The sequence below is a fragment of the Sceloporus occidentalis genome, unplaced genomic scaffold, assembly GCF_023333645.1.
Source record: "Sceloporus occidentalis isolate IW3139 unplaced genomic scaffold, rSceOcc1.0.p SCAF_72, whole genome shotgun sequence".
NCBI classification, from domain to species: Eukaryota; Metazoa; Chordata; class Lepidosauria; order Squamata; family Phrynosomatidae; genus Sceloporus; species Sceloporus occidentalis.
This window is the reverse complement of record NW_028317052.1, coordinates 1,515,001-1,527,825: the sequence shown is the minus strand read 5'-3', so window position 1 is coordinate 1,527,825 and position 12,825 is coordinate 1,515,001. Positions and strand designations below refer to the sequence as shown.

The window sequence follows — 12,825 nt, the reverse complement described above, 5'->3', positions numbered from 1 at the left end:
TTTTGTTTCAATTGACTAAAAAAAACTGGACTTTTTTACACTAGAGGACAAAAGGAATGTTTATGTTTTTAATATGTCTCTGTAATGTCATTCTTACTCACATATGCCTAGATTTTTTTAATCTATTTTGTCTGTTATTTATACCGGTTACTTATACCTCCATTACCCGAGTCAGTTTCTGTGTGTAACTGAAGTTTTGCTGACACATTCAAAGTTAGAATTTTATGGCACAGGAGGGATGAGCTGTAACTGACAGGCAGCCCCCCACATTATTGCCTACCTTATGTTAGTAGATTACCTGTTTAAGAGCCTCATTAATAAAGTGGTCTGTTCAGCAAGCTAGTGTCTAATGGGCTTGTGTTTTTTTCATTGTGATTATTATTACACTTACAGGATGCCGTATCAGCATCGGATCTATCCTTTAGGCATGTCTTCAGACCACACATCCATACCAAGTCACGCCATTGGAGAGATAAGCCCGCTACATGTGTACTGGTCCCGGCAGAACAGCGGGTCTCGGACTTCCTGCTCGCTCACTTAAGACCCCTCTGTTTGTCCGGAGGGGTGCGCTGGAACAGGCATCACAGATGAACTGCGCCCAGGCGTCTGTTTACTAAAGTGTCCAGCAGCGTCACATAATGTGCATTATATGACCCTGTAATGGCTCTGACGCAGCAGCTTGCACGGAGAGATGGGACTCGTGAGGTGAGGTGCAGCAGGTACTAGTAGTGGTTGTATTTGTACTTGCGTACGTGTACTCTATTGTAGAGCCAGTGTGTATAATATATCACACTGAGTGTAACATTATATATTTATATAAGTATATGTATATATCGTATTAGTGCCATAAATAATTTTGAATATCATGTGACATTTCGAATCACAGTGTCATTTTGTTAAAAAATAACTTGATTTTGATTAAAACTTTTTTTGATTTTCTGTGCTTGTATATTTATTGCTTCATACAGTATGAACTATTAACATACTTCATGTTAAAATTGCTGTGCAAAACAAAGGTGTGAACTTACATTTTCATTTATATACTTCTGTCCATAATGTTTAAATATACAAAAAAAAATACTGTATGAATTGAAAACCAGGTTCATATTTAGGCCAGTATAGCAATATGAACTGTGACTGTGTGCAGCTAAAACTTGTTATGTGTACAGGATTGTGTTTAGTTGACACCCTATAAACATGTTATCATACTTGGGAACTTTCTATATGAACTTTCTATCTTGAGACTAAATTATTAACCCTTAAATAGCCCATCATGCTGCCTCCATGTAGTGACCAAATGGTTCTAATTCCGGTCCTTGTGAAAACCTTGGCTTGTTATTATTTAAAGATTTACTTACTTGGGTCACCTGCATGGAAGCAGGAATATCCCTCATACTGGCTGGAAGAGCACTAGTTGGGAGTCTTCTAAATGATAACAGCAGTGTAGAATAGGAAAAAAGTTACAAATAAAAAGCAATTTTGTAATATTTACGTGTACCAGAATCGGTTGATTTTATTGTCATTCTACAGTTAAAGGGAATGTTTACTGTCCTGTGCAGCCGAGTACTTTAAAGGTTCTGTTCCACATAGATGTGGATGTTTGCTTATCCCATTTCTACCCCTACTTTCCATTTCCTTTTTCCTTAATCCCTTTATGAGTTAACCTGCCCTTAAAATCATTATGTTAGTAATGCTATAAATATACCCAAAATAAAGGCTACCTCTGGGCTCACGAAACCTCTGGGTCCATGCCTTGAAGGATTGTCCTGCCTCTTGGGAGATTGTAAGGCTGGTTCTGTATTCACGCTCCATGTCTGCAGACAAACCCTTCATGCAGGTGAAGCACCGTCAAAGCCTCAGATGTGTCTGTAGATGATGAAATGTTGCTGCAGTTATCGGTGCTTGTTATTGTGATGTCACGGTATTTTCTCTTTATGATATCACTACTGATGCTAAGTGTCCTAGATGATTTTAAAGGGATAGTCCCATATTTTGTATTATGTCATAAATTGTTTATTTCTGTATCTTTAAAAGAAACACTTATGATTTATGATCTAAATTACCCTTATATCTAATAAACTGGTTTTGTTCCAACTGACTAAAATAATCTGAACTTTTTTACACTACAGGACAAAAGCAATTTTTATGTTTTTAATATGTCTCTGTAATGTCATTCTTACTCCCATATGCCTAGATTTTTTTAATCTATTTTGGTATTTATACAGGTTGCTTATTTTATACCTTTTTATTTGGGTGATACATGTGGTGATATATCTTTCTGATCCGTTCGCTGATCTCTGTGTGCTGGCGGGGATCAGATTTTGTATAATTATACAGGGGTTGTTATCAGTCACTGATTAGCAGCGGTTTCCCTCCATTACCCGAGTCAGTTTCTGTGTGTAACTGAAGTTTCACTCGCACATTCAAACGCGATTAGAACTGTAATGCAGCAGGAGAGATGAGCTGTAACTGACAGGCAGTCCCTCAGCTTATTGCCTACCTTATGTTAATAGATTACCTGTTTGAGAGCCTCATTGATGGCCAAGTGTGGTCTGTAAAGGGCTTGTGTTGAACAGATGCTACGGTATCATTTTTTATTACTATTACACCCTAACAAAATCTGTCGCCAGCTTACCGTGGTGGTGAAAACGGGATGCTGTGCCAGTACCGGATCTATGCTATTGGCACTTCTTTGGACCAAATATCCATACCAAGTCCACGCCATTGGCGAGCTGCGTCTGCTACTGGTCACGGCCAAACCGGGTGCCCCGGACTTACTGCTCGCTCATTAAAAAAGCCCCCAATTGATACATTGGATATATCATATTAGTGGATTTACTTCTGTGCTGTATACAGTATGAACCATTAACAGACTTCATGTTAAAATTGCTGTAAAAATCTAAATTGGAACTTACATTTTAACACTGTAATAATGTATTCATTTTTTTTTTTTAATAATTTGTGTTTTTCTTTTACATTAGATGACCCCTCTCTCTCTTTCCTAGGGCAGGGTCATCCAGGGGCTGCCATAAAGATTAGATCAGTCCAATTTGCCAGGAGTGATTTGATCATCATCAGCCCACTTCTGGTTCAAACTGCTGTGGGTCCTTAACTCACAGCAACCGAACTGGAAGCAGCCGTGACTTCCAGGTAAGTGGTTTTTTTTGGTTTGTTTTTTTAATTTCCATAAGAGCACAGCATTGACTGATACAATATTAACCCCTGTAATGCCATGTCCGTGTCATACACAATCGCGGCATTGAAGATGGTTAATGCTGCACTATCGCTCTTCAAGAAAACTCATTTTGCAACCACCGCTCCCTTCTACTACTGGATTCCTCACACAGGCTGTTAGAAATGCTGCTGTCCTGACAGCCTGTATGTTAATTAATTACATTTCTTACATGCCATTAAATTGGCATGTCCTGATAAGTTTTCAAAAATGTATAAAACTTTAATTAAATTGCAAGAGACTTTCATGAATGCCATACTTTTCAAAAGGCAGGAACTACAGTATTAACCCTTACTTTAAAAATTGTGTAAAATTGCACTTGACACCAGAGAGATGGGCAGGACTTTACTGGAAATTTAGCAGCACCCAGACATAGTAGAATAAAAAAAAAACCCCAAAAACTCTATATGTCTATAGGGGTTGGGGTTCTCCTTTTAGTTTTGTTTTTTTACATAGAAATAGTAAGTAAACCATAATGTTGCATCACCAATAAAAAAATTTTTTTACAACAATTTAATGTTTTGATTTTCTAAACGTTCTTTTACACAAAAAAATAAACAATTAAAATCGTGTTCTGCAGGAAACCAATTTTATTACAATTCATGTAAAGAATTTAATGAAGCTGTGAGGGGAAAAAAAGCATCTAAGGAACCAACCTGCCAGTGTTTAATTGGTGACAATCCTGCCTATACACATATATCTATTCATTTCCCTGAGGAATATATTCCTGCAGAGGAGGGAAACAAAACCCAATAACACCCAGAACCTAAAATTCACAGATACGAGTGTGCAATGGACATTGCTAGTGCAGAAAAGCTTCGTTCATATGGTAGATCTGATAAAAGGAATATTATAAACCTGTTAGGAACAGAGGCAATGTCTCAAGAAGGTATGGGTGTTAAATTGGTAGGTGTGTTCTATGCTTTTCACCAAATAAATTTAAAACCAACATAAAAATACAGATATTTAAGAAAGAGTCCAGTGAAAAGTAAAACAAATGATGGCTGGGTGGTCTTAAATCTTAACAAGACCAGTTGCCATAAGGTGCGGTTAAAACAGGAGCGGATTTCTGCCATTATCCCCTCCGCTGCCAGAGGGAGGAGTAACACATTGCTTTGCACAGAATTAATCATTCCTCTGGTATCAGAAGGGTTAAGTCAGAGAGGTAACTATTTCAACCCCCCTCAAATGGTAAAGGAAGCAAGCTTGGGTTCATTTAAACACTTGGAAAAAAAGATTGTTTAAAACAAGAAAAATAAAATACAAAAAACTGTTCCTCTCGTGCCAAGGCATTGTTTCGAAACATACATACACCAGGTACTACAGCAAAAAAGGGAAAAAAACACTGCAAATATTTACAAAAAGAATGATTTTAAAGATATTATGGGTTTTCATTACAAATAGCTGTAAATTGCGAATTTGTCAGACAGTCCATGTATCTCTTTAAAATTTCTTTACATATTTAATGTAGAAGATAAGTTCTTTATTAATTACATTCTGCTGAGAACAGGTCAGGATTCCTTTAAAATGTTCACAGCACACTTAAATCCAGGTGTTGGAGGGTGTCTTGTCTCTCTCTCATCCTGGGCTGCTTCATGAAAAGTCTCTCAGGGTAAGACCATACTGCTGAAACCCTTACATATGCACCATCATATATCCTCTGCAAAGTCCAAACTCATTCAGTCATCACTGTCTGAGAGGGTTTCATACTGAGAGGAGAGGAGCGGTGCTGGCTCGCGTTCCCACATGCGGCTCTGCTGGTGGGCAGAACTTTGTGTCATAGAAGGTGGTGCGCATGACATAGAAGATGGTGGTGTGCTGCTCATCATTCCCATAGTCAAGGGGTTGTACGGGAACTGGGTGGATCCTGTAGTGAAAAGACCAAACAAAAGCATTAAAAACACGAAAGGGAAGACTCATGCACCACACACATTAACAGGTTTCAAAAAGGTCTTATTGCCTCTACCACCAACAGAATGGTGCTGCTGACTGAATCATTCTTCTGGTCCCCACTTGTTGGCTGAATAAATGAAAACCCACTCATGTGTGCCCCTTTACACAAGCCTAACGATACAAAGTTTTGAATTCACTGTGCCTTATGGGTCATTTCTGTTAAATATCTCTAGAAGAACATGTGTAGTGCATAGTTTAATCAGCGAGGGGACTGTGCTACATTATGTTGAATATGTATAAATATGTTTTCTTACTAGACTAGACACATGAGAGAAAAAAAAAGACAGGTCACAAATGAAGCACTTGTAACTCTCCCTTTTACATGGCCATGAAAAACATCAATGCTCAATCTTACCTGTGGAAGAAGGTCGATCTTCCCAGGCCCACGCTGGAGCCTGCCTGTAATCTCCTTCTGAGTGAACCGATGATACTGAAGAGGGCCGTTCGGCCCCCATATACGCCTGACTGCCAGAAATGGGGGACTTCGTTTTGCGGCTGCCAGATTTGCTTATCAGCTTATGCTTGGTGGTTCCTCCGCCTGTAATATGGAGAACTTTTTATATAAAAGACACTGCAAGGGCTTGTGAGGAAAAAAAGCACAAACTTGGCGCAGGATAACCTTGCATTGCACTAAAAATGTGGACTCTTTCAATATTATGTGATGAATGAAACGATGACCTCCATGTAGTACGTGGAGAGAACAACAAGTGAAGCACACTGGAGCTGCAGAAGACCTGTGTTATGAGCAACGTGTAGATGTTCTAACAAATACTTTTGACAGAGCTGGAATTTGGCCATTTTTGTTGGCTGCACATAATTTCCAAATGTGGCCGGCAACTGAAAAGCGCCACCCTCCTCATTCCACAACACTCATAACATAAAATAATTAAGTTTCAGTGTCCCTGAAAGAGTCTCTGATGGTATCCTCAGGTTTAAATGGTTCACTTTGGCATGTCACTGCCTCACAATTGCATTGCCAGCTGCATCTGTAATTTAAACGTCCTAGCATTTCCGATTCAAATGCATACAGGGGGTAACTATGGATTTTGACTCATGCAATAACATAATGGAATACAACATTTACAGTTTAACATGGGAGAGAATTTTAGTTATGAAACGGAAAACAGAAGCACCTGTAACAAGATTGCGGATAAATGACAAATGCCCACCTGAGTTAGGTGAAGGGTTTGCATCTTCCCTGCGCGCTTCACTGTTTGATGACGCAGCAGCATTCCCTTGGGCTACTCCCATCAGCATGCCGGGATCCTCTGGTTTTTCATCAAAATTGCCCATTAGAGCTTTGCGAATAATGTCCTCCAAACCCAGATTACTGGCTGGATCTGCAAAGGAATGCCCACGGGAACTGATGGTACCTGTCAAGAAAAAAGCATGAAGGCTAAGATTATATATATATCATCTATATCTATATCATTCACATTATAATTATAATAGGGTAATCTCCTAAACGAAACTGACAAACACAAACTGCAATAGTGCAAATAATTTGTCATGATTGGTCCATTCGTTGCCATGTGTAGCCATCACTACAAGCTTTTTTGACTGATGGAAGTAGCCAACAACCTGTGGGATTTTTTCCCTTACTTTTTTCCACTCTGGCCATTCACCATTCACAAGGTGAAGGGAGAAGCATTAGATATATAAGCATACGGACAGCATTTTAACTTGTCAGTAGCAACGGTTACAGCCTGATGGGAGTTGGAGTTTGAGACAGTGACAGTTTAGCAGGGGTTGAGATTACTCATCTACCATACTGCAAGTTAATGTATAGTTTATTTTAGTGCAGAAAATGTGCTGTTGTATGGTGAGTTGGAGAAGCTGTAGTGACTGCTGTATTACACGGACCGCAGGAGACATTTTTCACCGGTTTCCGAGTGCAGTTAAGACATTATTATATTTCCATTATATCATCTATTATTCTTCATTGATAAATATTGGTGACAAAACCAGGCATGGTTAATGTTTAATATATAACATTGAGAAAATTCTGCTCCTCTGACCGTCCTTAATCTGGGAGGACTTTTATTACATTTCTAGAATATTGGGGAAATTCAGTCCTGCTCCACGTGGCTCCATGGGCCTATCACCTGCTAGTGTCTGCGTGCCCAGTACCCTGCTTCTGCTCCTCTGACTGTCCTTAATCTGGGAGGACTTTTATTAAATTTCTAGAATATTGGGGAAATTCAGTCCTGCTCCACGTGCCAGCCCAGGCCCAGTGCGCTGCTGCTGCTACTACTACTACTACTACTATTGCTGCTGCACCTCTGCCCTTACTCTGGGGAGTATATATATTTTTTTTATTATTTTTTTTTTAATTGCTTTGAGCACATTTCGGCACAGCAAAAACGTACGTGGCAAAAACAAAAGTTTAGTCTGAAGCAATTTTGCTTGCCGTGGGTGCTTGTGTGCAAAAAACATAAGACAGACTAAAAGGGAATGCCACAGTTTTTTCTTGTTTTTTTTTCTATAGGAATCCTACTTGTATAGTCAGTGGGTACTTAGCAACATATGTTTTTGTTATTTGAAAACTTTCTGCATGGGCATCCCTTAGTTCCCATTTTCTCAGTATGATTTACTTGCAGTGAAAGAGATCTCTGCCACATCTGAGTCTCATTTCCAAGCCAGACACTAAGGAGTAGTACTAGCAGGGCTGAGGCGCCAAATGCGAAACTGCAAAAATGTTGAAAAACAACAAAAGCATTGTAGCCGGTGTAATTTGATGCTGTTGGAAATATTTATGCGATTATGAAGTGAAGTATGATGGGAGGAACCCTTTCAGAAAAATCATTCTATGCATCTTATTTTGGAACATGCTTTGTATCTATTGTTACTGAATACAAAATAAAAAGATATTAACGCAATTGCTAACAATCACTGCTTCCTTGCTATAAATTAGCCCCATCATTTAAAACCATTTCCAAGAAAATACTTATTCACGAATAAGGAATTATTTTGTCTGATTGCACCATCTGCTTTAATACATGCCTAAACACTACTGCAAAACTCTCTCTATAGCAAGCTATATATATTATTTTGGGGGGGAGGGAGACAGAATACTAATCACAGAAGAGAGAACTCAATCTTACCCGAAGTAGTGACCGCCGGCAGGTTAAATATCTCTGTTCCTGGCTGAGCAGCTGCTGCAATACATGAAACCATGAAACACATTCTCATTAATTCCCTCCACAAACATTTCACTTAATTATGTTATGCAAAACATTGTGTATACCACAGACCAGTGTACTTCAATCTGGTTTCTCCATGACACGTGCAATCATATGACAGAAGCAAATAATTTAAGTTTAGAAGCATTCTGTCCATCCGGTCTTCCCATTACTCTGATGTAAAGATTCAGACCTTAATCAGTCCTCGGTCTTGGTTTAGATTGAGGATAGCGTTTTGGCTGTCCCATGCAGGATTAAGAGGATAGTCTAAACATTTAAAATCTGAGAGGATATTGGAATATCCTTCCAACAGACATGGTAGAGGTTTATACCTTAAACCATGAGGCCACCCACCGAAGAACTAGGAAAGGTGGGCATTTATCACAAAAAGACCAAAGATAATGCTGAAGGAGCTGCAAAGCTTCACAGCAGACTGGTTGATCTGTCCATAGGACCACTTTAAGCCGTACACGGCACGGAGCTGGGCTTTAAGAAAGAGCGGCCAGAAAAAAAAAGCCATTGCTTTAAGCCATTGCCAGGGGCAAGACGCGCAATGTGGCCCAGTTATACAATGGTTCTTAAAACACAGTCAGAGGAATGCGATCTTTGTAGCGCAGCACCAAGTACAGCCAGAGCACGAGAGGCTGCTGCAACCCAATTACATGATTCCCACTACCAAGTACTGTGTCCTGACCTCCACAATACACTGTATGAGGAAAGGTCAGAGTTTATGGTTTTCATCAAAATTCATGTTTTTGTGCTAAAGCCACTTTTATCGTTTCACACAATGTTATGTTCAAAGGAGATACAAAAATGGTCAGTGGTTTGCAGGACAGAAATTAGCAGGAGGCAAGCTTATTTGAAAGGAGGAGCAATGTTAGGACAAGAGGTCATGGTCTAAAACTAGAGGGTCTGAGGCTTAGATGTGATGTAAGGAAGTTCTACTTTAAGCAAAGGGTAATAGATAAATGGAACAGTCTCCCAGCAGAAGTGGTGGCAGCTAATATAGTAAGGGAATTTAAACAGGCATGGGATAGACAGAAAGCTTTCCTCTCTATAGGACCTGATCAAAGACTGATGTAATGGGTTTTTTCTCCTATAATGTAAATTTCACCTCTCCTATTAAGTGTACCCACACAAATTATATAATTGTTTTTTTTTTCCAGGACAAAAACGGTTTTCTTCAGATACTATTTTTTGATCGTATCATCTAGTTACCTATAAAAAATATGGTCATTCTGCCCCATGTGCTATTTCAGGTATCTTTAAAGCAGGTTAATGCAGTTTACCCCCATCAAACCATTTATTTTTGAAAACTAGACACCTCAAGGTATTTCAAATGCTGGTATTTTAACTCTTTCCATGCACCAATTCTACTACCACCATTTGTCAAACCTTGTGGTAGTAATTTATTTTGTGTTTCTTATCACACAAATTGTACTTCAGGTGTAAATTTACAACGCCTGGTATATATCACTGCCAAACAGCACCCCAATATGTGTTCAGCAACATCTCCCGAGTACAGTGACACCCCCCCCCATGCATGGGTTTGTGTCTGGTTGTTTGGGGGTTAAAGGCCACATTTGGGAATCGCCTCCTAAACTCTTAAAATCGTAATCACTTTCTAAGCTTGTTTGTTTAATGTCATTATGTGTCAGCACGTCATTGGTCATTCAATGGCCCTTTTTTGCGCAACGTGCCTGGTCTGTCAGTCGTTAAGGGGTTAAGCTTTCTATATAAAGACAAATCTGTGCTCAATGCCTGATTTTCGCATGTTCTCTAACATACAAACTATATTCTACAAAGTTATTTGCTAAATTACAGAACAGCATTCCTGCCAAGTTTACATGCATATTATAGACAATCACACAAGAACATTTTCAAAGTATTAATGCAGAAAAAAAAGTAAGGTGTTCACACAATAAAAAAACTAAGCCTTTGTCCGTTATACAACTAATTGAAAAACAGAATCTTCTGAACTTCACTATAACTTATAAACAGCAGCACCCAGAAAGCTGCTCCTGCAAGAAGGGCTATAATGCCTAATTAATGGGAGAGGGTATTAAAAGTCATCTAATCAATTCAAGATGTAATACAGAAAAAAGCTACATAGGATGGCCGTTCATAATGCACAGCTAAATCAGGGAGCCGACACGAAAATGCAAATGCTTTGGTCATTAAATGGTTAATTATCACAAGCTACAGTGCAATCCGGCTTTTTGAAAACGTACTGACTTGGCAATCAGTTTTATGCCTCGGCATAAAAAAATAAAATCACAGGATTTGTGAAGCTGTAATAAAGATTAGAATTCAGAGAGGGAAACGATAGGCCCCACTTACCCATGTCAGAGTCACCGCCACCAGAAGAGTTTAACTTACGAAAAATCTCTTGCTTCTTAAACATCACCATCGGTGAGGTGTTTTCCAATTTGGTGAAGAAGGCAAGGGAGGTAATTGATATTTCCAGGAGAGCGCGAGTCAGTCCTGCATTGAATGTGGACACAGAGCAAAGCAGAAAATGAGAGCCATGCCCTTACTCAGGAACTGTTCACAAACACTGCATCTTAGGAAAATAAAGAATGATATGGTATATACCGTCTGTGTAACTAACACCATGAGGGACACTAACCCCCAGATACCAATGGCTGCTCTTTATACCTGCATTTTAACACGTGAATTCATTTCAGTTTTAACAATTTCAGCCGGGCTGGCTATGTTGAAGCAGAGATATGCAAACATTATGACCTATTTACAGTCCTCAGGACCTTGAGTTTGGCAACTCTGAATTGCACATTACTACTACACTCTTTAGTTGAGCCAGAAGACACAGAAAAAATATTTAAAGTTACAAACAATTTCAAACACATGTTCCATCTGAAGAGACCTCCTAGATTCCCAAATAGTAAGCAACGTAAAAAAATTTTCTAGACTGAACCAACAAAAAAGTTCTAAAAGTTTTACTAGAAAACAATTTGACATACACTTAATTTTCTGCAAACCTACCTCTGCTCAGTAACATATTGTCTTGCTTTGTATGTATAATCGGGGCTTGTGGGGGTGATATGGGCTCATATGGCTCGGTGACATGCCCTCTATCTGGGGATTTTCCAGGCCTGCATTTAAAATACAGAGTGACGTTACAACACCCATAGCAGCGTAAGGTTTTCTTTTAACCCCTAACAGAGCTATTTGTATAACAAATGTAAAGGTTGACCTTATTAAGCACCAAAAATAACTGTTTATGGCTGCAATCTTAACATACACTTTATAAATGCTTAAAACATTATTGTAAACCTGTCATATAGATTTATTTAATAATAAGGAAAGTATTGCTCTGACACAAGAGATAGCACCGAAGCAATTGTTGAACGTCGGCTCCCACAATTAAATTTTAATTCAGTAACTCTACTACTTTCTGGCTACCATGGCCCAGGAGTGGCCCCCCATAGAGTCACATTAAGCAGATGCTTAGGGCCCCAGTGGTCTAGTAAATGATGCAGATGCCATTTAAGTAATACCTCTAATTCATTTTTCTTACAAATGCTTCCAAGGTCATAAATAGTAAGCCCCTTAGTGTTTGCAGAATTATTCTTTTCATCTCCTGTGTGAAAGGTGGGTCCCCAATTCATCTTTGGGATAAGGACCCCTTAAAACCTAGACCACTGTCCTTGAACATTTTATTATCACTAAGAAGTAACCCAGTAAAACACTATAAGACAGCAACTTCACAGATATTAATTGAGAGTCTCTGTCTTTGATAGGATTCTGAGGATTGTTTTCATTGCACTAGATAAGGGTGGTGAGGAAATAATCATGGGGTATCGTTACTAGATCTACCAGGTCATGGCTCAGATTCCCTCTGGCATAAGGCTGCTGTCTCTTTATACATCCGTTTGGTTGCCCATGTTTCCCGGGGTGCAGGATATCCTGGCTGATCTATTGCTCTGTAGTCCTTTAAGCCACAGGGGCTTTTTTCCAAACCTCCTATAAACCTTACATTCCTCCAAGCATCTCCATGCACATATTTAACCATGATAACACACAAGAGCCATTACCTTCCCCTGGGCTTTTCAGGTATGTTTTCGGGTGACACCCTTGAGGCAGGTCGCTGATGGTGCACAGACTGGACCTGCGTTTCAGGGCTGAATCTGTTGGATGGCTTGGATCGGACGGGAGCGGGCGAGGGGGCACTGTTCTGGAATGTCGATGTGGGCAGCTGCTGTGACGTCTGAGTTGCAGACTGATTTCTAGCAAAGTCTTGAGTGATAATATGCTGAAAAAAAAGAGGATTTACAAGATTATAGTATTTAATACGGGAACTTTCCCGTTTAATTAACCTTAAAAGTTATAAGGATGCCGTAATGTGGCACAAAATCAGCGTAGGAGATGGCACTTAGCGATCCTCTTAACTTTTTTCTTAAAGCAGTAAAAATATGCTTAAAAGGCGTTTTTACACTT

General features: G+C 39.3%; 1 protein-coding gene across 1 annotated transcript in view; it reads right to left on the bottom strand.

Moving 5' to 3' along the window:
* Positions 1 to 4,911: 4,911 nt before the first annotated feature.
* LOC149286070 (nuclear receptor corepressor 1-like) overlaps positions 4,912 to 12,825 on the bottom strand; it is an 8,543-nt gene continuing 629 nt past the window's right edge. The window contains exons 3-9 of the mRNA XM_089494409.1: positions 12,423 to 12,640; positions 11,371 to 11,480; positions 10,708 to 10,851; positions 8,290 to 8,343; positions 6,355 to 6,558; positions 5,541 to 5,723; positions 4,912 to 5,099 (exon numbers count right to left, since the gene is read on the bottom strand). Of these exons, the coding sequence (XP_089350535.1) occupies positions 4,912 to 5,099; positions 5,541 to 5,723; positions 6,355 to 6,558; positions 8,290 to 8,343; positions 10,708 to 10,851; positions 11,371 to 11,480; positions 12,423 to 12,640 (1,101 nt within the window). The remainder of the gene's footprint in view (positions 5,100 to 5,540; positions 5,724 to 6,354; positions 6,559 to 8,289; positions 8,344 to 10,707; positions 10,852 to 11,370; positions 11,481 to 12,422; positions 12,641 to 12,825) is intronic.